The 27,238-nt window shown below is 49.3% G+C and overlaps 1 protein-coding gene across 4 annotated transcripts in view; it reads right to left on the bottom strand.

Annotated features, from left to right (window-relative positions):
* sdk2b (sidekick cell adhesion molecule 2b) overlaps positions 1-27,238 on the bottom strand; it is a 1,174,030-nt gene that overhangs the window by 388,691 nt on the left and 758,101 nt on the right. For all 4 annotated transcript variants that reach the window (XM_072483445.1, XM_072483444.1, XM_072483443.1 and 1 more), the window contains 5 exons: positions 27,065-27,181; positions 24,865-25,032; positions 20,437-20,539; positions 18,433-18,609; positions 2,901-3,037 (listed from right to left, as the gene is read on the bottom strand). In XM_072483445.1, the coding sequence (XP_072339546.1) occupies positions 2,901-3,037; positions 18,433-18,609; positions 20,437-20,539; positions 24,865-25,032; positions 27,065-27,181 (702 nt within the window). The remainder of the gene's footprint in view (positions 1-2,900; positions 3,038-18,432; positions 18,610-20,436; positions 20,540-24,864; positions 25,033-27,064; positions 27,182-27,238) is intronic.

Consider the following 27,238-nt stretch of genomic DNA (forward strand, 5'->3'; position numbering starts at 1 on the left):
GGTGGAGTGGGAGTATCTCTGGGAAGTGTTGCAGAGGTTTGGGTTTGGGGAGGGGTTTATCAGGTGGGCTAAGCTCCTATATAGAGCCCCGGTGGCGAGTGTGGCTACGAATCGGCGGAGGTCGGAGTATTTTCGGCTGTATCGAGGGACGAGGCAGGGGTCCCCCCTGTCCCCCCTGTTGTTTGCATTAGCAATTAAGCCTTTGGCCATGGCATTAAGGGAGTCCAGGAAATGGAGGGGGGTGGTCCGAGGGGGAGAGGAGCATCGGGTGTCGCTGTATGTGGACGGCCTGTTGCTGTACGTGGCAGATCCAGTGGAGGGGATGGTGGAGGTCATGCGGATCCTAAGGGAGTTTGGGGACTTCTCGGGCTATAAGCTCAATGTAGGGAAAAGAGAGCTCTTTGTGGTGCATCCAGGGGACCAGGGAAGAGGGATAGACGACCTACCGTTGAGGAGGGCGGAAAGCAGCTTTCGGTACTTGGGGATCCAGGTAGCTAGGAGCTGGGGGGCCCTGCACAAACTTAATTTGATGCGGCTGGTGGAGCAGATGGAGGAGGACTTCAAAAGATGGGATGTGCTGCCACTCTCGCTAGCGGGCAGGGTACAGTCGATTAAAATGATGGTCCTCCCGAGGTTTCTTTTTGTGTTCCAGTGCCTTCCTATTATGATTACCAAGGCCTTTTTTAAGCGGGTAGGTAGGAGCATCATGGGTTTTGTGTGAGCAAACAAGACCCCGAGGGAAAGGAGGGGGTTTCTGGAGCGTAGTAGGGACAGGGAGGGCTGGCGTTGCCGAATCTGGGTGACTATTATTGGGCAGCCAACGTGGCGATGATCCGTAAGTGGGTAATAGAGGGAGAGGGGGCGGCATGGAAGAGGTTGGAGGTGGCATCCTGCAAAGGAACGGGCCTGAGGGCGCTGGTGACGGCACCGCTGCCGCTCTCGCCGACAAGGTACACCACGAGTCCGGTGGTGGCGGCAACGCTAAAGATCTGGAGACGACATAGGGGTGAGATGGGAGCCTCGGTGTGGTCCCCGATCCGGGAGAACCATTGGTTCGTCCCAGGAAGGATGGACGGGGGTTTCGGAGCTGGCATCAGGCAGGGATCAGAAGGATGGGCGACCTGTTTATAGACAGGACGTTTGCGAGCCTAGGGGCGCTGGAGGAGAAGTTTGGGTTACCCCCGGGAAATGCGTTCAGGTATATGCAAGTGACAGCGTTTGTGAGGCAGCAGGTGAGGGGATTTCCGTTGCTCCCGGCACAGGGGATTCAGGACAGGGTGATTTTGGGTGTATGGGTCGGAGAAGGCAAGGTTTTGGCGATATATCAGGAGATGAAAGAAGAGGGGGAGGAGGAGTTGGGGGAGGAGATTGAAGAGGGTATGTGGGATGATGCCCTGAGTAGGGTTAATTCCTCTTCCTCATGTGCCAGGCTCAGCCTGATACAGTTTAAGGTCATTCACAGAGCGCATATGACAGGGGCGAGGCTGAGTAGGTTCTTTGGGATGGAGGACAGATGCGGGAGGTGCTCGGGAAGCCCGGCGAATCATGCCCACATGTTCTGGTCGTGCCCGGAACTGGATGGGTTCTGGAGGGGTTTCGCGAAGACTATGTCCAAGGTGGTGAAAGTCCAGGTCAAGCCGAGTTGGGGGTTGGCATTATTTGGGGTAACGGACGAGCCGGGGGTGCAGGAGGCGAAAGAGGCCGGTATTCTGGCCTTTGCGTCCCTGGTAGCCCGGCGGAGGATCTTGCTCATGTGGAAGGACCTGAAACCCCTCAGTGTGGAAGCCTGGATAAATGACATGACAGGGTTCATTAAGCTGGAGAGGATAAAGTTTGCCTTGAGAGGGTCTGCGCAGGGGTTCTTCAGGCGGTGGCAACCGTTCCTAGCCTATCTCGCGGAGCGTTAGAATGAAGTCGGTCAGCAGCAGCAGCAACCCAGGGGGGGGGTGTCTCTTTCGGGGGGGGGGGGGGGTATTTGGGTGGGCGGGGGAGCGGGTTTTCCCTCGGGGTACTTGTAAAAAAGCATATGGGAGGGTTATTATGTGCGAGAGAAACCCATTGTATAAGTTCTGTAGTATGTTTGATCGATATGTTTATGTACTGTTCTGTTCTTTTCTCTTTCTCTTTCCTGTTACGGGGGGGGGGGGGTTTAATTGGTTGAAAGTTTTTGTTGGAAAAACTTTAAATAAACACATATTTTTTTAAAATTACCACGTTCAGTAGCTTACTAATGTTGCTCGACAGCTGCCGCCCCTTGAAGAACCCTGTCTGATCCTCTGATACCACCTCCGGCACATCCACACCTCCAATCACCTTGCCAGCAAATTGGCCAGTATCTTTACGTCTGTATTTAGTAACAAATGGGTCTGGGTGACCCACACTCAAGCAGATCCTTATCTTTCTTTAGAATCAAAGAATTAGAGGCCTATGCCAACGTGCCCGACAACTCCCCCCTCTCCAGTGCCTCAATAAACATACTCAGTAGGTGTGGGGCTCCTCCAATTCCGTCTGGGTCTGGTACCCCGTCATCATTCCACTGTGGGGGAGAATCCACCACCCGCCTTTCTCCTCACAATTTGCCACCAAAAATCACTCAACAAATGGGCAGAAAGTTCCAAAAACCAAAACCTCCAGTCTGTGTGCGACCGATCAAACCATGGCCACCACCGGAGGTTGAGTTTATACTTATGCGGGTAAAGTGATTATGGACATTTTCCCATCTGTGTAAAGATTAATGGCAACTCACTCCGACACATTTGTGGGCTACCGCAGCTGTATGCTCAAGTCAGAAATGGTACACTTCAGTAGCAGTGGTAAAATCATTTTTAATCACTTAATTTTAAATTTATCAACAACAAAGACAGTAAGCATTCTTAATAACGAATTGCCGCATCACTTACTGTTCTCAGACACCTCCAAAACATAGCGAATCAAGGGGCTGTTGCCATCAAATGCTTTCGCCCATGTCAGGGAGATGGATCTCTTTTCACTTGTACTCAGCTTGGCAGCCAGGTTCTCTGGGGCATGTGGAAGCTGCCTAGAACAATAAAGCAAAGCACGAATAAACTAACTCAAAGTGCAAGTTTCCCACCATTTTTGTCTCTCCAGATTTTCTCCTCAGGTATCTCAGTTCAGTCTCTAAGCCATACTAAGCAAGAGCCCAATAGTATGGAGGACATATCTACTATGCTGCTTATATATTTCAACGATGGTTGCTGAATCTTGCACGAGGTTGTGTTCATGACCCTATCAAGCTGGATGAAAACTTTCCTGTCAACGTAAGTTCTATAAATGATGAATGGTGGCAAATACTGTTGGTGCGAACATTTCAACGTTGTTCTTGGTTGAACTTTTACATAGAAAGTGCAGCATAGAAACAGGCCATTCAGCCGAACTGGTGCACTACCCAAGCCTCTATCCACCCCTCTTTATCAAACCCTAACATAACTTTCTACTCCTCATTCCCTTTATATGATTATCTAGCTTCCCCATAAAGACATCTATAGAACATAGAACATAGAACGATACAGCGCAGTACAGGCCCTTCGGCCCACGATGTTGCACCGAAACAAAAGCCATCTAACCTACACTATGCCATTATCATCCATATGTTTATCCAATAAACTTTTAAATGCCCTCAATGTTGGCGAGTTCACTACTGTAGCAGGTAGGGCATTCCACGGCCTCACTACCCTTTGCGTAAAGAACCTACCTCTGACCTCTGTCCTATATCTATTACCCCTCAGTTTAAAGCTATGTCCCCTCGTGCAAGCCATTTCCATCCGCGGGAGAAGGCACTCACTGTCCACCCTATCCAACCCCCTGATCATTTTGTATGCCTCTATTAAGTCTCCTCTTAACCTTCTTCTCTCCAACGAAAACAACCTCAAGTCCATCAGCCTTTCCTCATAAGATTTTCCCTCCATACCAGGCAACATCCTGGTAAATCTCCTCTGCACCCGCTCCAAAGCCTCCACGCTCCCCTTTTTGAACAAAGGGACCACATTTGCTATCCTCCAGTCCTCTGGCACTATTCCTGTAGCCAATGATGACATAAAAATCAAAGCCAAAGGTCCAGCAATCTCTTCCCTGGCCTCCCAGAGAATCCTAGGATAAATCCCATCAGGACCCGGGGACTTATCTATTTTCAGCCTGTCCAGAATTGCCAACACCTCTTCCCTACATACCTCAATGCCATCTATTCTATTAGCCTGGGTCTCAGCATTCTCCTCCACAACATTATCTTTTTCCTGAGTGAAAACTGACGAAAAATATTCATTTAGTATCTCGCCTATCTCTTCAGACTCCACACACAACTTCCCACCCCTGTCCTTGACTGGTCCTACTATTACCCTAGTCATTCGCTTATTCCTGACATACCTATAGAAAGCTTTTGGGTTTTCCTTGATCCTACCTGCCAAATACTTCTCATGTCCCCTCCTTGCTCGTCTTAGCTCTCTCTTTAGATCCTTCCTCGCTACCTTGTAACTATCCATCGCCCCAACTGAAACTTCACACCTCATCTTCACATAGGCCTCCTTCTTCCTCTTAACAAGAGATTCCACTTCTTTGGTAAACCACGGTTCCCTCGCTCGACGCCTTCCTCCCTGCCTGACCGTACGTACTTATCAAGAACACGCAGTAGCTGATCCTTGAACAAGCTCCACTTATCCAGTGTGCCCAACACTTGCAGCCTACTTCTCCATCTTATCCCCCCCAAGTCACGTCTAATGGCATCATAATTGCCCTTCCCCCAGCTATATATGCTATGCTATTTACCTCAACTACTCTTTGTGGGACTGAATTTCCTGCATTCTCTTTTGGATTTATTCACGATTATCGTATTTATGGCTCCCCAACCTCCCCATTTTGGTCACTCCCACAAGGAAAAACAACTTCTCCATTTCTATCCTATCAAACCCTTTCCAGATATTATAGACCTCTTTTAGGTTACCCCTCAGCCTTCCCTCTTAGTAACATAGGAGCAGGAGTAGGCTATTCAACCTGTCAAGCCTCTTCTGCTATTCACATCCTCCTGGTGCTTGGATGTGGCGACTCTGGCAACCTACTGCTCCCCAGACCTGGAATACCTGACCGTGAAGTGCCGCCCATATTATCTTCCACGTGAGTTCACTTCAGCCATTATCACAGCGGTCTACATCCCACCCCAGGCAGTAGTGAGGAAGGCGCTGGACGAACTATACACAGTAATAAACAACTACGAAACAGAACACCCGGAGGCCTTGTTCATCGTGGGATTCAAGGAGCTGGGAGTACTCCCCCCAACGTTAACACAGGCATCAATTTCTCAAATCCTAAAGCGAGACAAGGATTCAGAGAGCTGTGGATCGTACAGGCCAATTTCCCTCTTGAATGTAGATGACAAATTATTGGCAAAGATCCTGGCCACTCGAATAGAGGATTGTGTCCCGGAGATAATTGGGGAGGATCGGACGGGATTTGTAAAGGGCAGGCACCTGACATCCAACATTAGACGGCTTCTTAATGTAATTATGATGCCAGCGGAGGGCACAAGGCTGAGGTGGTAGTCGCCATTGTAAGGTTTTCGGGCAATTCGGCCCTTTTGGAAAAACTCAGAGACTGTAAACTGACTTTTCAGCCAAGAGAACAGAACCAGTTTTCCCAGCAGGCTTGGTCCGCTGAGCTGAGTAGGGACATAAGTACATAAATATTTACAAACACCCCCCTAGGAGCTACAAGGAAGAAGGAGCCAGACAACCAGATAACATCAAAACACAGACAAAGGGGCACGGGAATACACAGGAGGCTTGCATGCAAGCAGGACAATGGGATGGTCATAGCCCCATGCAAATGTAAATGACCTGGCCTCCACCAGAGCAGAATCCAATTAACACCCCATCAACATAGCGAGGTGAGAACAGCAGCCATCTCCGGAGCAGCTGGAAGACACTGAAATTCTCCACAAGAGAGCCTAACCTCGTTATCCTAGAAATCAGACTGTCTGAGTTCAGCATATTGCGCTGGAAAAGCCCCTAGAAAATCAGCGGTAGAGAAAAACCAAGTTGGAGGCGGACCTGGGGGAGGTACTCCAATCTTGACAGGAGCTACCGGCAGAAAAACCAAGTTGGAGGCGGACCTGGGGGAGGTACTCCAATCTTGACAGAAGCTACCGGCAGAAACTCACTGGGAGGAGGGGGGCGGAGCCAGCGCCAAATTCAAATCGCGCAGGTCTGAAAAAAACCAAGTTGGAGGCGGACCTGGGGGAGGTACTCCAAGCTTGACAGAAGCTACCGGCAGAAAAACCAAGTTGGAGGCGGACCTGGGGGAGGTACTCCAATCTTGACAGGAGCTACCGGCAGAAACTCACTGGAAGGAGGGGGCGGAGCCGGCGCCAAATTCAAATCGCGCAGGTCTGCCTAGCTGGAAGGGGCGGACCTGCGAGGAATACCCGGAAACATACAGCTCTGACCGGCTCAAAGGGGGCGGGACCAGCGGGAACTTTAAAACTTACCTTTTTCAATGCAAAAGGGGCTGGCCGATCACAGAACAAAGCCAGGTAAAGCAATATAAAAGGGGCTGTGTTTTCAATTGGGTCTCTCTTCGTTCTTGGCTCGACCTCTGCACCCCTGACTTGACCTCTGCAGCCTGTGACCGTAAGTACTCTGCAGCAGCTTGCGAAACTCCCTTGACTTTAATAGTGGTTGAGGCTTTGGGGAAGGGAACTTGTTTTGTGCCTTGTGATATTGCTAAAACCTGTGTAATCATAAGAATTTTCGTTGTGTCCGCTATATTACTTTTGAATAGACTTAGTTGTATTAGAGCATAAGATTTTATTGTGTTTCTTCTGTTGATGATTTTGACCTGGGTTTTACAATAAACCTTGATTTGATGATAATTGGAGTCGTTTAAATTCTTCAATCCTTCACCAGCGATCTCTGACCAAGTCATTGTTAAAATACTCCTCACCTTAATTCCGGGTTCAAGAATCGAGGGTCATCTTGAGCGATTCACTCAGGACAGACTGCTGGTTAGGAAATAAACAGCAGTGTCCTATTCTCTCTCTTGGGAAAGCTACTCTAGTGGAGTAGGAACCGGGTGGGTGTTGCCCCACCGGCAAGAGAGAGAATCACCTGGGTATTGGTAGGGGTCTGGAGATCTGTGTGATATAAGTCTCAGGCTGTCGGTTAGGAATAAACGGCAGGCTTGAATCAGTGCTCTCTTCAGTGGAAGTGTCCCAGTGCGACATCCCCTGGCCTCTGAAGTTTCAGTGCCAGCTGGAGAGAGACACACACAGACATCCAAACCCCAGATATCGGCCCAGTAGTGGAGTAGCGGAGATGGCACCCTCTACAATGGCGACCGCGGCAGGAGCCCGGTGGTTTGGAGTATGTGACTTGGCAGAGGGGGTGAGGGAACGAAGCAAAATGGAGGAGAGAATATCCTCGTATTTGTGGCAAAAGGTCAACCTCACCAAACCTTGGGTTTCAGAATTAATCAATGCGGAGCAACCGGTAATGGCAGCGGCTGCATGGACAGAAAGCAAGGCGCACAAAAGGCACTTGGAGAAGGCAGTTTGGCTGGTTTGCCTGTCCGAGCAGGTAGTCAAGACAGAGGATAGGGTCGAAGAGTTAGAGCAGGAGTTGAGAGAAGTGAGGGCCAGCGCAGGGGACAGCGCTAGCGCAGCGGAACGACTGCGGGAAGAAATGGCAGAAATTAAACAGGACAGCGCGAGTGTAGCGGAACGACTGCGGGAGGAAGTGGCAGAAATGAAACAGGAAAGCGAGTCTAACAGATGTGAGAAGGACTATCTCCACTGCCAGATAGTGGAGGGTAAAGAAAAGGAACGGAGGCTCCAGGGACTCTATGCTCGGAGTACAGAGCAGTGTAGGAAGCTGGAGGGGAAGTTCCGGGACATCCAGGCAGCGTACCGAGTGGCTCGCGAGGAAGTAGGGGACTGTGCCCATTGGCCGTGCCGGGCACGAATCACGGAGTTGGAGGAGACCTTGTCCAAGTTCAGGGGACAGATACACCTGGTGGGTCCAGGGGGGTTCCCAAGGGGCAAGGTGCTCCTCGCAGCGGATGATTCCCCACAGGCCAAGGGGAGTAGACCGCCTCCTGAGGCACCGGGATCGTGCCCGGGTCGGCAGGCGGGGAACGGACTGCACGTTCAGGGGCAAGTCCAAGGGGGGTCGGCAGGGTACCCCCAGCTGGCGGCGTGTCCGCCGGGTTTCGTATGTGGGTCCCCATGGGATGGGGACAGACCGCTGCCTGGGAGGCCGGTGATGGGGCCGGGTCAGCAGGTAGGGTTTGGACCGCCCGGTCAGGGGCAGGTCCAAGGGGGGCCAGTGGTGTATCCCCAGATAGCGGCGTCTCCTATATGGGTAGCTAGCCCGGGGACAGGGGGGCTACCCAACGAGGCAGGAGAGCTGGACAGTGGGGAGGAGGAGCAGGAACCCCAGGTAGGGCAGATGTGCCCTGTCAGGCAAAGGAGGTATGGTCCCCCGGCGGGGATGGCAAATAGGGGACCGGTTGAGGGCGACATTATCGTTCCTCATGGGGCATCCGCGCTCAGGGGGATGGTGGCCCACGTTCCCAGACTAACTCTAAAGGGGGATCCGTCGCTGCATTTTATGGAGGTGGAACAGGCAGCCAACATCAATGACTGCGACGAAGGGGAGCAAATAAAGATGCTCCTGATAACCCTAGATGCCCAGCTATGCAGGACAGTGACCTCTGGGAATGGGGGAAGACCTGACACCTGGGCGGCAGCACAGACTGCTGTTCTGGAGGCAATGGGCTTGAATCTGGGGAGCCCTTTCATGAGGGTGGGGGAAACCAAGCAGCAACCAGGGGAATCTCCCACCATGTTCGCAGACAGACTGTGGATTGTCTATATGGAGGCATGCGGGGTTCAAGCGGATAGACGGAATTTAGGGGAAAGAACCGCCCACTGGCTGAAGACCCTAGTTGCTAACTGTCTCCCTCATGTTAGGGCAAAAGCCGAACACTGGTTCGACCCGCAGAGTCCGGACCTTAATGAGGAAGAGGTCCTTAGGAAACTTACCCTCGCATATCGTAATGGGGAGAGGGGTGAGGACAAGCCCCTTAAGGGTAGGGTGCATGAAATCGCGCCAGCAGCCCATAAGAGAGAGTGGAAGCATGAGGGCACCCGGACCTCCGACGAGAAACCGGTATGCTACGGGTGTGGGAAGGCCGGGCATTTCAAGAGGGAATGTAGAAACCCTAGCAAGCAGGAGAGGGCTCCCGCAGTAGAGAGTCAGACCCCGGCGGTAGGAGCAGCTGCCCCGGGAACCATCGAGATAAGTAAAATTTTAGCCCTTTTGCAAGGCTCAGGACAGGTGGCAATGGCAACGGGCCAGGGCCTGCCCGCACCCACACCACAAGAACCCGTATGACTACCCAGGGAGCAGCCTCAGGAAAAAGGGAGCGCAGGGGTAGTTCTAGCCCCAGACCCTGGTCCGGTCCAGGTGCAGGGTCCCATTCTGGAGGCTGCCTCAGGGGCTATTTGCAGTTTAAATCCCTTAAGGTGGGACCCATGCGAACGCCACATCAGTCAATTTAAATTGTTCCACCCCATAAGGACAAGAAAGAGCAAGGTGGGGGGAAGACTGGGGGTGGTAGTGGAGAAACCCCCCGTAGAATTAACGACGGTGGGGGAGGTCCCTGACTCCACGGTCACACAACCGGTGACAAGGTGCTGTCCCGAAGGGGCAGTCCCAAAGAGACCGACAGTGCTGCAAGCACCCAACCCAGGGACAGTAACGATTCCCAAGCCTTTACCTGTGGATCAGGTAGCCTGCCTTAGTATAGAGGCTAAGGAGGCGGAGGAAGTGGAAATATCACCTTGGGCTTGGGAACCAGTCAGGGGACGAAGGAGCAATCGGGTCTCCAAGCCCCCTCTAAGATGGTCACCCTCACAACTCCCTAGAACCCGGTCCCGCAGTAAGGGGGCCCGAGTAGGAGGGAGCGCTGAGGGATCCCCGAACCCTGTTGGGGAAGGAGAGGCAAGAGGCAGCCCGAACCCCCGGGAGGGGACGGTCTGGCCCGAGCTATTCGACCAAACAGGCGGACTGCCCCAGTTTAGCGGGGCACAGTTTTAATTTGGCCACCCGGAGACGGGTGGCATTGTATATATCATATTCCCTTTTCTTTCCCCCTGCTAGTTCTAATTAGTGTGTAGTTGTGTGTGAAGTATTTAGGATCGTGGGAACACAGAAGCGCCTGGTGCAAGGGTAAAATGATGAAGCACCAGGCACTAGGACCCTGGTGCAGCCGGGCTGTAAACACAGAATCACAGACAGGCTGCGGCAACTTCAAAGCGGGAGCTGATGCTGCCGCTGGATAGAACCCATGCACTTTAAGGTAGGTAGGGCTGTAGAGGCAAGAATGTGTTTTGTTTTTTTTACAGATGGGGCACCCGACGATGTGGAGTTTGATGATCTTGGCGATGGTGGGACCGGGAGAACTCCGCAGAGGCGAGACAGAAGAGTCCTTCGACTGACCGGGTTAGGGTGACTGAGGGCAGGCGGGTGTGTTTAACCTGTGAGGGGGACGTTCCTTTGGGGAGATGGTGGTGGCCCAGGAAGCTGAGGCTGGACATGAGGGATCGGTCCTCGGACTGGGAACGCCTGGACACCAACACCTAACGGACCATCACGGGGTCACCGGGTAGGATCACCGTTTGCTGGGATAAGTGGTGGACTTCTGACCAGGGCATTTATTTGTGTTCATGGGGATCTACCGAGGCATGTCCACAAGGGGCATTAATCACTTTTGTAAGGTGGTGGCAGAACCCAGGGAACGGGATAAATTGACCGCAGTGGGGAGGGATGTGTAACGCCCAGGGAAGGGATGACTGTAAAAGCTACCGAACTGCTGGTTCAGGTAAAGCGACCCCTGCCCACAGCCCAACCGATCGACCCTCACAACTGTCCGATCACCACCAGGGGGGAGCCTGAGAATGGTTTAGTGTTTGCCCCACAAAGGAAATGTTGTACAGGGGGTACATTATGCTGTCGCCTCAGTTGGACTAAACCTCTCAGCTGCAGGTATCGACGATGGAGAGTAAATGAAGAGCCCTCATCGGGAAGAAGCGAAGTGCAGCCAAGAAAGGAGGATCCTTGGTGAAATAAACAGATGCAATTGTAAATAGTTGTATGGATTCGCGGGTTACAGGGACCCTTACGTTTGGGGTTCCGGTGAAACAGTTATTTGAGTGTAATATATGGACAGGGACCCTTACGTTTGGGGTTCCGGTGAAATGTGTATATGTTACTGTGTGTTTAAATTAGATATGGTCTTGTCTTTCCCTTTCATTGAAACCAGGGGTAGCCTAGATTAAGGGAACTGTCTTGGGAATTGCAATTTCGCATGTTGCTGAGGGGGGGGACCTACGGTCCACACAAAAGGAAACAATTGCCCTTCACCTGTGTCGATACGGTCCAAGCAGGTAGGGACGTATCGAAGGGGCATCTGTAAGGTTTTCGGGCAATTCGGCCCTTTTGGAAAAACTCAGAGACTGTAAACTGACTTTTCAGCCAAGAGAACAGAACCAGTTTTCCCAGCAGGCTTGGTCCGCTGAGCTGAGTAGGGACATAAGTACATAAATATTTACAAACACCCCCCTAGGAGCTACAAGGAAGAAGGAGCCAGACAACCAGATAACATCAAAACACAGACAAAGGGGCACGGGAATACACAGGAGGCTTGCATGCAAGCAGGACAATGGGATGGTCATAGCCCCATGCAAATGTAAATGACCTGGCCTCCACCAGAGCAGAATCCAATTAACACCCCATCAACATAGCGAGGTGAGAACAGCAGCCATCTCCGGAGCAGCTGGAAGACACTGAAATTCTCCACAAGAGAGCCTAACCTCGTTATCCTAGAAATCAGACTGTCTGAGTTCAGCATATTGCGCTGGAAAAGCCCCTAGAAAATCAGCGGTAGAGAAAAACCAAGTTGGAGGCGGACCTGGGGGAGGTACTCCAATCTTGACAGGAGCTACCGGCAGAAAAACCAAGTTGGAGGCGGACCTGGGGGAGGTACTCCAATCTTGACAGAAGCTACCGGCAGAAACTCACTGGGAGGAGGGGGGCGGAGCCAGCGCCAAATTCAAATCGCGCAGGTCTGAAAAAAACCAAGTTGGAGGCGGACCTGGGGGAGGTACTCCAAGCTTGACAGAAGCTACCGGCAGAAAAACCAAGTTGGAGGCGGACCTGGGGGAGGTACTCCAATCTTGACAGGAGCTACCGGCAGAAACTCACTGGAAGGAGGGGGCGGAGCCGGCGCCAAATTCAAATCGCGCAGGTCTGCCTAGCTGGAAGGGGCGGACCTGCGAGGAATACCCGGAAACATACAGCTCTGACCGGCTCAAAGGGGGCGGGACCAGCGGGAACTTTAAAACTTACCTTTTTCAATGCAAAAGGGGCTGGCCGATCACAGAACAAAGCCAGGTAAAGCAATATAAAAGGGGCTGTGTTTTCAATTGGGTCTCTCTTCGTTCTTGGCTCGACCTCTGCACCCCTGACTTGACCTCTGCAGCCTGTGACCGTAAGTACTCTGCAGCAGCTTGCGAAACTCCCTTGACTTTAATAGTGGTTGAGGCTTTGGGGAAGGGAACTTGTTTTGTGCCTTGTGATATTGCTAAAACCTGTGTAATCATAAGAATTTTCGTTGTGTCCGCTATATTACTTTTGAATAGACTTAGTTGTATTAGAGCATAAGATTTTATTGTGTTTCTTCTGTTGATGATTTTGACCTGGGTTTTACAATAAACCTTGATTTGATGATAATTGGAGTCGTTTAAATTCTTCAATCCTTCACCAGCGATCTCTGACCAAGTCATTGTTAAAATACTCCTCACCTTAATTCCGGGTTCAAGAATCGAGGGTCATCTTGAGCGATTCACTCAGGACAGACTGCTGGTTAGGAAATAAACAGCAGTGTCCTATTCTCTCTCTTGGGAAAGCTACTCTAGTGGAGTAGGAACCGGGTGGGTGTTGCCCCACCGGCAAGAGAGAGAATCACCTGGGTATTGGTAGGGGTCTGGAGATCTGTGTGATATAAGTCTCAGGCTGTCGGTTAGGAATAAACGGCAGGCTTGAATCAGTGCTCTCTTCAGTGGAAGTGTCCCAGTGCGACATCCGCTGGCCTCTGAAGTTTCAGTGCCAGCTGGAGAGAGACACACACAGACATCCAAACCCCAGATATCGGCCCAGTAGTGGAGTAGCGGAGATGGCACCCTCTACACCATGGACGCGGAGAAGGCTTTCGACCGGGTGAAGTGGAAGTATCTATGGGATATTTTAGGCAGGTTTGGGTTTGGGCAGGGGTTTGTGGAGTGGGTCCGGTTATTGTACCAGGCCCCAGTGGCAAACGTCAGAACTAACCGAGTTTGGTCGGAACACTTTAGTCTATGTCATGGGACAAGGCAGGGATGCCCGCTCTCCCCATTACTGTTTGCCCTGGCCATAGAACTCTTAGGAGGGGGGGGGGGGGGGGGGGGGGTGGAACACAGGGTCTCACGGACCCGGTGGGGGGGATGACTGAAAGCATGGAGGTATTAAGAGGATTTGGGCGATTTTCAGGCTATAAGTTTAATATGGGAAAGAGCGAGATGTTCGTGATTCAAGCACGGGGGCAGGAAAGGAGACTGAAGGAGCTACCTTTTAAAGTGGTTGGGTGGAGTTTTAGGTATCTGGGGATTCAAGTGGCCAAGGATTGGGGGCAGCTTCACAAGTTAAATTTGGGCAAAGCAGTGGATCAAATGAGAAGGGATTTCTATAGATGGGACATGCTCCCACTGACGCTGGCGGGGAGGGTTCAGACGGTGAAGGTGACGGTCCATCCGAGACTGCTCTTCTTTTTTCAATGTCTCTTGATTTTGTCCCAAAGGCTTTTTTCAGAAGTATGAATGCGGCGATATCGAGGTTTATATGGGTGGATAAAACCCAGAGAGTAAAGAGGGCACTCCTGGAACGGACCCGCAGAGAAGGGGACTTGGCTCTCCCGATACCGATACTCGGTACTCTACAAGTCCGGTTGTGGTGGCAGCCGTAAGGGTGTGGGGGCAATGGAGGCAGCATATGAGACTGGCGGGGGCGTCAGTGTGGTCACCAATCTGTGACAATCACTGGTTTGCCCCGAGGGGGCTGGATGAGGGCTTTAAGGTATGGCAGTGGGCAGGGATTGAGGGGTTTGGGGATCTATTCATGCAGGAGGGCTTTCCGACCTTGGAGACATTAGAGGAGGTGTTTGATTTGCCGGGTGGGCACGGGCTTCGGTATCTACAAGTGCGGGACTTTGTACGGAGGCAGGTTCCAAGCTTTCCTCACCTCCCCCTAAGGGGACTACAGGATGAAGTGCTGTCAAAAACAGGGGTTGGAGGTGGGAAGGTTTCGGAGATATGCAGGGAATTGTTAAGAGTGTGAAGGGGCTCCTATCAGAGATTATCATCATAGAATTTACAGTGCAGAAGGAGGCCATTCGGCCCATCGTGTCTGCACCGGCTCTTGGAAAAAGCACGCTACCCAAGCTCCACACCTCCACCCTATCCCCATAACCCAGTAACTCCACCCACCACTAAGGGCAATTTTGGACACTAAGGGCAATTTATCATGGCCAATCCACCTAACCCGCACATCTTTGGACTGTGGGAGGAAACCGGAGCACCCGGAGGAAACCCACGCACACACGGGGAGGATGTGCAGACTCTGCACAGACAGTGACCCAAGCCAGAATCGAACCTGGGACCCTGGAGCTGTGAAGCAATTGTGCTATCCACAATGCTACCGTGCTGCCCTAGGCGAAGAGGAAGTGGGAAGAGGAGTTAGGAGGGGAGCTGGAAACTGAACTGTGGGAAAAAGCCTTGAAAAGGGTAAATGCATCCTCGTCCTGTGCTAGACTCAGCTTGATTCAGTTCAAGGTAGTCCACAGGGCCCACATGACGGTAGCCCGGATGAGTAGGTTCTTCGAGGAGGTGGAGGACAGATGTGGACGGTGTGGAAGTAGCCTGTCCAACCACGTTCATATGTTTTGGGCATGTCCGAAACTGAGGGAATTATGGCAGGGATTTGCACATTATGTCAGAAGTCCTGGAAGGTAGGATAACTCCGAGTCCAGAATTGGCAATATTTGGGGTGTCGGATGATCCGGGGGCAAAGTGTGGGAGGGAGGTCGATATCCTGGCCTTCTCCTCCCTGGTGGCCCGGAGATGGATCTTGCTGAGATGGAGGGACTCGGTGCCCCCGAAATCAGGAGCGTGGGTCAGCAATATGGTAGAGTTTCTCAGTCTGGAGAAAATCAAGTCCGCTCTGAGAGGATCAATACAGGGATTCGCCCGGAGTTGGCGGCCGTTCATTGATTTCTTCAACAAAAATTGAACGTCAGCAGTAAAGGAAGAAAGGGAGAAGGGCGGGGGGTGGGGGGGGAGGAAAACAGGAGGCATGGCGATGTTAAATAAGGACAGGGAACTCAGTACACGGGTAATTGGGGACAGGGTGGGAGAAGTGGGGTACATGGTTTATTGTTTGTTGTTCTCTTAGTGGGTATTTTGTGCGTCGACCCGCGCGATTGCTTTAGAAATGTCAACATGTTAAATTGTGAAAATTACAAATGCTTCAATAAAATATTTTCTAAAAGAAAAAGAAAATCCACCACATCCATTAGTTCTCCTTTACCGATGGCAAAGGAAACATCCTCAAAAACCCCCAACAGATTTGTCAAGCATGATTTCTCTTCCATGAATCCATATTGACTCTGCCCAATCATATCATTATTTTCTAAGTGTCCAGTCCTCACATCCTTTATAATACGATTTTACATTTTCCCTACTACTGACATCAAGTTAACAGGTCCAGAGTTTCTTTTTTCTTCCTCCCTCCTTGGGATTACATTAATAATAATCATAATCTTTATTGTCACATGTAGGCTTGAAGTTAGTGAAGTTATTGTGAAAAGCCCCTAGTCGCCACATTCGCTACTTTCCAGTCTGCAGGAATCTTTCCAAAATCCATAGAATTTTGAAAGATAATCACCAATGTATCCACTATCTCTACAGCCACGTCCTTCAACACTCTGGGATCTAGCTCATCTGGTCCAGGGGATTTCTCAACCTTCAATCCAATTATTTTTTATGAGTGCTATCTCCTTATTCGTACTAATTTCTTCCAGTTCCTCTTTTCACAAGTCCCTTGGTTCTCTAGTATCTCTGGGAGATTTTATGTGTCTTCCTCTGTGAAGACAGACACAAAGTGACTGTTTAGTTTCTCCACCATTTCCATATTCTCCTGTCTCCGTCTGTAATGGACCCACATTTACCCTCACTAATCTTTTCCTTTTCACTATGTAAAAAAGCTTTCCTAAACCACCTTCATGTTTCTTCCTGGACCAATATGTTGTGCACTCAACTAGTGAAATGTTATTTTAAATCTAGTACTATGTAATGAGGCAGGGTTAATTAGTAATCTCATAGTGAAACATCCAATGAGAACTAGTCATCATAATACAGTCGAATTCCATGATGAGCTTGAAAGCAACATCTTCTAATCACAAGCAGGATTGGGCGGGATTCTCCGACCCCCCGTCGGGTCGGAGAAACGCCGGGGGCTGGCGTGAATCCCGCCCCCACCGGTTGCCGAATTTTCCGGCACCGGAGATTCGGCGGGGGCGGGAATTGCGCCGCGCCGGTTGGCGGGCCCCCCCGCGGCGATTCTCCGGCCTGGATGGGCCGAAGTCCCGCTGCTGGAATGCCTGTCCCGCCGGCGTGGATTAAACCACCTCTCTTACCGGCGGGACAAGGTGACGCGGGCGGGCTCCGGGGTCCTGGGGGGGGGTCGCGGGGCGATCTGGCCCCGGGGGGTGCCCCCACGGTGGCCTGGTCCGCGATCGGGGCCCACCGATCTGCGGGCGGGCCTTCCCGTGGGAGCACTCTTTTCCTTCCGCCTTCGCCATGGTCTCCACCATGGCGAAGGCGGAAGAGACCCCCTCTACTGCGCATGCGCGGGGATGCCGTGAGCGGCCGCTGACGCTCCCGCCATGCGCCGCCCGGCAATGTCATTTCCACGCCAACTGGCAGGGCACCAAAGGCCTTTCCCGCCAGCTGGCGGGGCGGAAATCAGTCCGTCGCGGGCCTAGCCCCTCAAGGTTAGGACTCGGCCGCTCAAGATGCGGAGGATTCCGCACCTTTGGGTCGGTGCGATGCCGGACTGATTTGCGCTGTTTTTGGCGCCGGTCGGCGGACATCGCGCTGATTACGGAGAATTTTGTCCATGATCTCATTTAAACATGTAAGAGTTTGAAGAGGCTTGGCAGGGTAGACTCTGAGAAGTTGTTTCGGCTGTCTGGGGAATGTAGAACGTGGGGGCACAGTCTCGCGGTATGGCTTTGATCATTTAGGACTAAAATAAGAAGAAATTTCTTCACTCAACGGGTTGTAAATCTTTGGGATTCTTTATCCCAGGAGGTTCTGCATGCTTCACAATTGACTATATTTAAGGCTGGGATTGACAAATGTTTTGGCTTTTCAGGGAATCAAGCATGGTGAGCAAGCAGGAAAGTGGAAGTGAAGCTCATGATCAGCCCAAAGATTGTATTGGTTGGTGAAGCAGATTTCATACACCGTAGAGTCAACTCCTACTATCTCTTTTGTTGTTTTCCTATCTTGTGTTGGTCACACATGAACTTTAAAATCCATACTGACCAATCTTTGTGATATTTTTGGTTTCCACTTGTTGCATCTTTTTGTAATGATTTCATTGTCCATCTCATTGAAGCAAAACTAACTGGTTCACAGTACCCTGGATTTTTTAAATATAGTAAGTCAATTAGCTGCCTGCCTACGTTATTCCCCTTCCTAATTCATTTTTACATGCACCTAACAGTACCATTATTACATTTCTACTAACCGCTTTAAATATTTTTTATACGTTAAAACATTTCTATCAGAACAATGTAACAAAACCACCACTTGAAGGGTTACTTTGGTGCCACTTAGGGCAGTGACATAGAACAGACAGTGCAGAAGGAGGCCATTCGGCCCATCGAGTCTGCACCGACCCACTTAAGCCCTCACTTCCACCATATCCCCGTAACCCAATAACCCCCTCTAACCTAAGGGCAATTTATCATGGCAAATCCACCTAACCTGCACGTCTTTGGACTGCGGGAGGAAACCGGAGCACCGGAGGAAACCCACGCAGACACGGGGAGAACGTGCAGACTCCGCACAGACAGTGACCCAGCAGGGAATCGAACCTGGGACCCTGGCGCTGTGAAGCCATAGTGCTAATCACTTGTGCTACTGTGCTGCCCTGACGCAGGGTAATTTAGGCTATAGGGCTGCCCCAGGCAACTTTTGGTGTAGGAATATAATAGCATGAATGTGGCTTTCAAGTACTTTCAGATCATGTAATTAAATTCCTCACTTACCTGACTCTGACTTGAGCACTGCGAGAATCATTCCCTCCTACTGATAGCACTTTGCAAGTGTATATTCCAATATCTCCTGACCAAGTCTGAGAGATATACAACGTTCCTGCTTCATCAAGTCGCATACGTGGGATGGCATCCACATCAATCACAGCCCCATTCTTCTGCCACACATGTCTGCATAGGAAAGGCAGAGAATGCCACAGTGCAAAATATCATAAGATTAACACATTTTAATATTGATACTTGTTTCCAATAGCAAACACCAACCGCAGGCTAAACAGGTCCCATTGTAGATTTTTGTTTTGGTTAACTGAGGGAACAGAACTGAGTAGGTAGCAGGGCCGGGCATTTCCTCACTCAAACTCTAGATTAGCTTGAAAGTCAATGCTCCAATGGATTGTCTGGTTCTCGCTGAAGCACCAACTGTTTGAAACCTACAGTCTGGTGAGTTGAGTCGCAAACTCACTACAGAACCTGAGATTGGGCCTGCAAATTTATTGGAGGACCCTGGACTTGACAATCATTTGCACTGATTCAATGGAATGGATTAGATCACAACTGATAATAGACCTTAGATAGTACTTTTGTGCAATTTACATCCTTGTTGATCAACGCTTCATGTCTCTTGGCCTTGCAACATAGGATACCAAGCCGCTGAAGACCAATTGAAAAGTCTTTTAATACTGTTTTAAAATCCTTTTCCCTCCCACTGTAACCGCTTTCCCAAGTGCTGTATAATGAATGAGAACCAAGCAGGCTCAAGCTTCAATATGTTTATGATCTCAAGGGCAGAGGCAGGAAAATCTCCATCGCCGTCGTCTGCCATTGAATCCACCTAATTGACAGTCATGCGAGTCCGACCCCACTAATATTCTCCCTGTGGCTCAGTGTCATTGCCTAACCAATCACAGCCCAGATGCCATCAGCCACTCTGACTTGGCAGTTCCCACAAGTAGCCCTTTTCAACTCAGAATTTCCCCCTTAAAGGGAACCCTTGAAGTTTCCAGCAAAATTGAACACTGTACTAGGAGAGTAAACCACACATCAGGGGCGCGATTCTCCCAGCCCCGCGCCGGGCCGGAGAATCGCCATTTGGCGCGGCACCGGTTGCGGGGCCGCTGTTCACAGCTGGGCCGCTGTCCGCGGCCAGGCTGCCGACTCTCCGGCCCGGATGGGCCGAGCGGAAACGGCAGAGTCCCGCCGGCGCCGTTCACCCCTGGTCGTTGCCGGCAGGAACTCTGCGCAAAGGGTCGGGGCGCGGCCTGTGGGGGGGGGGGGGGGGGACACCTCCGATGGGGTTTGGCTCTCGATCAGGGCCCACCGATTGGCGGGCCGGCCTCTCTCCCCCCCCCCCACCCCCCCCCCCCCCGGCCTACTTTGTTGCGTGGCCGGCCCCTGAACCCCCACGTCATGTTGCGTTGGGGCCGGCGCGCTGAAGAAGTCCCCGCGCATGCGCGGGTTGGCGCGGCCCACATTTGGCGCCGGGAAGGGAGGTTGGAGCGGCGTGAACCGCTCCAGCGCCATGCTGGCCCCCTGTGGGGACCAGAATCGGTTGTCCCCGCGCCCGTTTCGCGCCTTCGTGAAGCGCGACGGCATTCACGACAGCGCGAACACTTAGTCTCCATTTCGGAGAATCGCGCTCCAGGCTTTTCACAGCTGCGCAGAAAATTGCTCCACCCTTCTGAGCCCCATGTCATGTTATGTAATCGATGAACTTCAGAAAGTGAAGAGTGATACCTGCTGGAAGATGACTTTGATTCACCATTGGATCTCCAAAACTGACAGATGTAAATAACCATAAGGAGCTATGGAGAGATATAACCTTTCTGCGTGGCTATCCAGAATTGTAGGCAAATTGAATTAGTTCCAATGCTCACCACTGTGCAGCCTCTGAGAAATAAACATGGATCCCACTGGATCCACTATAAACTACAGGAATGACTGAGGACAGTTCAAGGACTGTCACCATTGGTTCTTCAGAAATCTGACTGGAAACCATACCTGATTACAACATTGGGATCATGGGTCAGGCCGCAGGTTAGGACTGCCATGGTTCCTTTGATTACACTTTGTTCCTGTGGGGGATTTGTGATACGTGTGCGAGCTGTAAAGTAAGTCATAAAAATTAAAATTTAATATTATTCTGATTCTTATTAACATATTGGTCTCCAGTTACCTTTTATTCAAATTGACCCTGAAGGCCTTCTTCTAAAAAGAAATATCAACCTCCCGGCGCCGACAAAGATTGCAGGACAGACTGGTTAAGTAGCAAGATTGAAAATTTATGATTGAGGTGGGGAGGCACCGCAGGAATTTAGAGTTAAATCCTATTGCACTGGAATTATATCTTTTTGGTGGATGATCCTTTAAACTTTACGTTGTGTGATGATGTTCTGTTCTGCCTGCTCCTCCTCCCCAGTAATGAGGATAGGAACATGCGGACACAGGAACATAGGACTTAGGAGCAGGAATAGGCCATTCAGCCTACTGAGCTTGCTCTGCCATTCAATAAGATCATGGTGGATCTAGTTATGGTGTCAACTCCACCTATCTGTCTGCTCCCCATAACCCCTGACTCCATTGTCTATTAAAAATCTATCGAACTCGACCTTGAATAAATTCAATGGGTGAGATTCTCTGGCCTCCTCGCGGAATGTTTTTTGGTGGCCCGCTGTTCTTTGGATGAGCTTTCCCATTGAATCCATCCCATGCCGGCGGGAAACCCGTGGCGGGGGTGCACCATTGGCGTGACCGGAAGATCCCGCTGCGTGAACAGCCGGAGGATCTCGCCCAATTATTCCAAAGATGTATCTAGGGGGTTTGGCGATGGGTTCCCTAGATTTCCAAGGATACTTTGTTGTTCGCACCTTCCTTGAGGCTCAACAGAGACCTGTTGTGAACCTGGAAAAGAACCCAAGCCTTTGGTAGAGATAGGATCTTGGGAAGCATTTGTTATATCCTGAAAGACACCCATTTGCTTCTGTGGCAGTACATTTGGAGAGGAGTTTTTGAAGGCTTCGCCAGGTGACTTTGTCAGCAGAGAGGCACAGCACAATTCCAGCAGCAAAGTTGATGCAGATGTCAATAATGTGCTCGAGATACAATGGATCTATCTTGACAATGATTTGGAATGGGGCCAGGACAAGTAGAGGGATCTGCTCCTCGGAACATATACTGGTTGAGTCGACGCTCAATAATGTGAGTGTAAGACTATTCCATCACTCTATGTTGGCAGCAGGACACATATTACACTTCACCTTCACCTCCCCAGAAGCAGCTGAATTTTGTACGTGTCAAATGCACAACACTTGGCATTTTCAGAAAACACCAAGTCCAAGAGGAACAATTGAATACGGAACCTGAGTGTTGCAGTGCTCACAAAACATCAGTAGGGGGCACTCTGACATAGATTGTTCACTTGTTTTAAACATCGCCGCATTTACATTATAACATAGTGTCCTAGTAAATAAAAACTCATGGAATTGGGATAGCTGTCTCCAAACTTACCGAGCCCACAAGTGTCACCATTCCTGTGGTTTCGTTCTCTTTAATTTAACTTCAATTTCTTTGAAAAATTGCTCTATTTGAATGAAAACGGCAATTTCTGGTCATCAGAAAAATATATGAAAACCTCAAGAGAGAGGTTCAGAGTTGTTTTTTGCATGGAACCTCTATTGTTGGCAAAACTGAATATGCATGGCTTGAGGCAACCTTGTGACAAAGGGTCAGTAATTGCTTGGGAGGTGGGAGGAAAAGAGTGGAATTAAAGGAAGCACCTTCGGTGAGTGGAATGTAACAAATTGATCTCTACGGGGCCCTCAGTTATTTCCACTATATATATTCATGACTCAAAAATTGATTTGTCTACAAGTTTGCAGATGACACTAAGTTAGGCAACACAGCAAATTGTGCGAATGGAATCAGAAAGTTACAAAAAGAAGTAGACAGACTAAGTGAGCGAACAATAATAATAATTTAATAATAATAATATACTAATAATATTTATTGTCACAAGTAGGCTTACATTAACACTGCAATGAAGTTACTGTGAAAAGCCCCAAGTCACCACATTCCGGCGCCTGTTTGGGTACACAGCAGGAGAATTCAGAATGTCCAAATGACCTAACAGCACATCTTTCGGGACTTGTGGGAGGAAACCGGAGCACCCGGAGGAAACCCACACAGACACAGGGAGAACGTGCAGACTCCGCACAGACAGTGACCCAAGCCAGGAATCGAACCTGGGCCCCTGGCGCTGTGAAGCAACAGTGCTAACCACTGTGCTACCGTGCCGCCATACTGAGTGAATTCAATAAGGAGAAATGTGAGGTCTTCACTTTGGATCTGAGGAAGGAAAAAGGGAACGTTGTCCTCCTGGTGAGAGACTGAAGACTGCAGAAGAGCAAAGGGAGTTAGTCGTCGCTGTGTGCAAATTAATAAAAGGTTGTGAACAAGTACAAGAGGTAATCAAAGAGCTAATGTTCTCTCAAGGGACTTTCTAAGTGTTTGAAATTCAGCTGCACAGATCCCTTGGTTAGATCCCATCTGGAAAACTGTATTTAGTTTTGGGCACTGTACCTTAGGAAGGATATAGTGACGTCTGGGTGGGGGACAGCTGTCAGGGTAAAGTGCAGATTCACTAGAAGGATACAAAGGTTTAGAAGGCTTCATTATGAGGAGAGGTTGTATGTACTTTGGGCGAAATTTGAAGTTCACTTCATTCAAAGGGTGTGGATTCTGGATTATTCATGGTAATTTTCAAGACTGTTTTTTATTTGATAAGGGTGTCAGGGATACGAACAAAATTGGGAAAATTAACACAAGGAACAGATCCGCCTTGATCGGATAAAATGTATGAAGAGGCACCCATTCATTTGTTCTAGTGTTTGCACTTCTCTGGTTCCAGCAAACAGAAGCTAACCTTTATACTGGAGTACTGTAAAATATCACAGTTCAAAACATGGCCCTCTGAATAGAACACAGCCCCTCTATTTATACTAAACTACCGACCACAATCACTTCATGCACTGAGTGATGTTAGTATATCCAAGTCTGTATGTGACAGGATAACAGATTATCTGTAAATGTGGCTGTACAGTGTACTAAAACAGATGATGAATACAGGTAAGGTAAGTACATTTAACCCATTCTAACTGATTCATCTAAAATAAACCTATACAGCATCACAGTTTACAATTGTTGCTTAAAGATTCCAAGAGTTTAGTCCTCCCAGCTGCAAGTCCATCCACATGCAGGCCAGTGTTGGAAGGGGAATCCCGGCACTGTTTGCCTGCCACCTGCTTTCAGCATCTCAATTGGCCCATGGGTAGGTGGGCTGCCTGGCACTTCCACTGCTATGCATAAAACTGGCACGGTGGACAGGGGTGGGGATGAGCGAACATGCACAGAGAACAGCGCCCGTGGCGTTGTGCCCAACCTTACGTCCCCTATCCATCTGTCAGCCTGCCCCTGGGTAAACGTAAAATCCAACCCAATATTTGGATTAAAACTTTGTTCCACTCTAAGTGTAATGTTCTATGTTCTATGTTAAGTATCGTTTCTTTCACAGTCAGCTGCTGATAAAGAAATACAGCAGCCAGTTCTGATAACTGTGTGTGCCAAGCTGCAGGCGTGTATCATGGGCTTTAGGATAAACATCAACATTGTAGCACATCTGAGTCTGTTTTATGATGAGACAAAGCAACGTGATAAGCTTCAATCAAAGATGCAAAGTAATACACACAATGACTAACCACCTTTCAATTTATTACGGGCGTATTTTTATTCAGATTGGCTCTCCATGCTATTTTAACCTTGCATACACAAAATAGATTGATTCTGGAATAGACATTGCTCTAGCTCAAATGTCACAGAGGGTCTGTCTTGCAAAATAGCATGATATTGCTTTGTCACTTCCTGTTGTTATAATAATAATATAATAATCTTTATTATCACAAGTAGGTTGACATTTACACTGCAAGGAAGTTACTGTGAAAAGCCCCGCTAGTCGTTGCATTCTGCTGCTGTTCGGGTACACAGACGGATAATTCAGAATGCCCAAATTACCTAATAGCACGTCTTTCGGGACTTGTGGGAGGAAACCAGAGCACCCGGAGGAAACCCACACAGACACGGGGAGAACGTGCAGACTCCACACAGGCAGTGACCCAAGCCAGGAATCGAACCTGGGATCCTGGAGCTGTGAAGCAACAGTGCTAACCACTGTGCTACCGTGCCGCCCATGTAGCTACCACAACTGTGGCTCTAGTGTTTTGGACTGAAGATTCAGGGTAAGGACAAAGCTATGTCTGAATCATGGACCTAACAATTGTTCTCAACCAATTTCCAAGCTGCCTCCTTTTTCTGATTTAATACGCTGCGTTTGTAGTAAGAAGGTACTTCAATTTGCCAAGCAATCTCATCGCTTACCCCACACAATGAGATCTCCAGAAGATTCGTCTACTCCTCGAGAATTGGTGGCTAGGCATGTGTAGCTCCCAGCGTCCGAGATGTGGGAAGGGCTGATTAGAAGGCTGCCAGATTCCAGCAGTGTAAAGCGAGGTAATTGGACAGACCCACTAGCCAGCACTTTCTCTCCTGTTTCAAAAACAGAATTGAAATGAAGGAATTATTAGATATTGGTTACAGTCCACACTACAATACCACAGTCAATGTGCAAGAAAACTATCAACTGAACATGCTAACTGCTCTATAAGCCGCCACCCCCAGGATATGAAAACGCAGCATTGCCGTCTCGAGAGAATGAAAATAATTGGACAATCGATTATGCCAGGAACCACGGCTGCTTTTCTTCAACCAGTATCTGAAGTTGTTGACCCAAAGATGGGTTTCTTTCCTCATATTGATGCCATCACTAAGCCTACCCATTTCCAACTGTGTAACATCATTGCCCATTTTTCAGATGAAATACTGCTGAAACTGCCTTCATTCTTGCCTTTGTTACCTCAACTATTCCAATGCACTCCTGGCTCATTTCCCGCATGCTACCCTCTGTTAATTTGAAGTCATCCAGAACTCTGCGTAACTCACTGTAAGTCCCATTCCCATCACTGACCTACACTAGATCCTGGTCAAGCAATGTTTTAAATTTATAGTTCTCACCATGTTTATAAATCTCTTCATGGCCTCATCTCTGTAATCTCCTCCAACATCACAATATTCAGAGATATCTGTGCTCCTCAAATTCTGATCTCTTGGTCACTCCCAATTTCAATTGGCAGCCGTGCCTTCAGTCACCTAGAACCCATGCTCTCAAATACCCATCCTATACCTCTCCAGCTTTCTATCTTGCTTTCCTCCTTTATAACCTAGCTCCTTGACTAAGCTTTTGATCATCGGATCTCATGTCTCCTTATGTGGCTTAATGTCAGACCATATTATATAATGTGAAGCGTTTTGGGATGCTTATTGCTTAAATGGTGCTATATAAATATAAGTTGTTGTTGCTTGTAAAGAAAATCAGCTAGTGTGGTGTGAAGGCGGCACAAAATTGTGGGAGTGAGATTTGGTTGAAAGCCCAGAAATCCATTAGCATCATGAAACACGTGTGCCCCAGAAAAAAAGTGTTTGATTGACACCTTTAGCTCTCTCATCTATGCTGTAAATGTCAAAATGTTTATTTGCACAGGATAAAAGAGTTTCAAGTGCTTGTCTTTCAGCTATTGAAACTTTAAAGGCTCTGGATGCTTGACATCTTTATTATGTTGTTGTATGGTTCATGCTTTTAATGAATGAATGACTTTTTAAAAAAAAGTTACTTTTACACATCCTACTGTCACTATAGGGTTTATTGGTTCTATACAGTGTGTGAGGATGAATGGGCATGGGAATGCCACAGCCTGACATTGGGTGCATGAGAAGTCATAGGGGTTGCTTGCTGGCCATAAGGGGTTCCAGTGGTTGTTTATGGGACATTGGAAGGGCTTCTCAAACTTAGTTTTTAAAAGGTTTCCTGCAGACTATGGATCACAACACCTCTGAGGGGTCTGGCCTAACTCCATGAACATTACAGAGGACTAGGATGTGCCTGTCCCTGCAATGGAGCCGGCCAGGTCTGGAGTTAAGGGTGTGGGCTCACGACCTGAATCAACCCAGACCCTTGAAATCAGAATCAGGTCCCGGCCGCCATTTCTCAAGGGCCCCCAAGTCATCCCAACCTGGTGAAAACCTAACCCTAACTCTAAACCGCCGTTTGGAGAAAGGATTGCTTGGGTACCTCCAACTCCTAGATGCCACCTGTGGCCAAAGAAAAAGTCTGCCATCAGCTGCACTTGTGTTTGGTCCATCATTTGGGTCTGGCCACAGGCATCCTCAGTCGTAAGTTCACCTGTAACAGCCAGGAGCATCTTTTCACCCCCTGAGGAGGACCCTACCAAACTGACAAATTTACAACTGTACGGAACGCATACGTGGTCATGTTCCTGAGCTCTGAGGAATGGGCCTTGGCCAATCCCGGCATCCATTAGGCGACGGAGAATTTGTGATTAAACGTATGCAATGGGTGAAATGTGGAAGAAAGCAGTACAGAAAAGCTGGAGTTAGCAGGCTGGAAGAAATTAAACTGTCATAAAATATGCTGCATTCAACAGCAATAAATGTTAACACTTGCCTCTCTGCCAGGTAATTGCTGGCCGTGGTGCCCCTGACGTTTCACAAGAAAGGATGACTGATAGCCCATCAATCACTGTACTGTCTAATGGTCCCTTAGTAATATTGGGAGGAATGCCTGTAACAACCATGACAGAAAAATTAAGATTGTTCTCACATTAATTACTGGGTGATG

This window comes from Scyliorhinus torazame, chromosome 18, assembly GCF_047496885.1.
Source record: "Scyliorhinus torazame isolate Kashiwa2021f chromosome 18, sScyTor2.1, whole genome shotgun sequence".
NCBI lineage: Eukaryota > Metazoa > Chordata > Chondrichthyes > Carcharhiniformes > Scyliorhinidae > Scyliorhinus > Scyliorhinus torazame.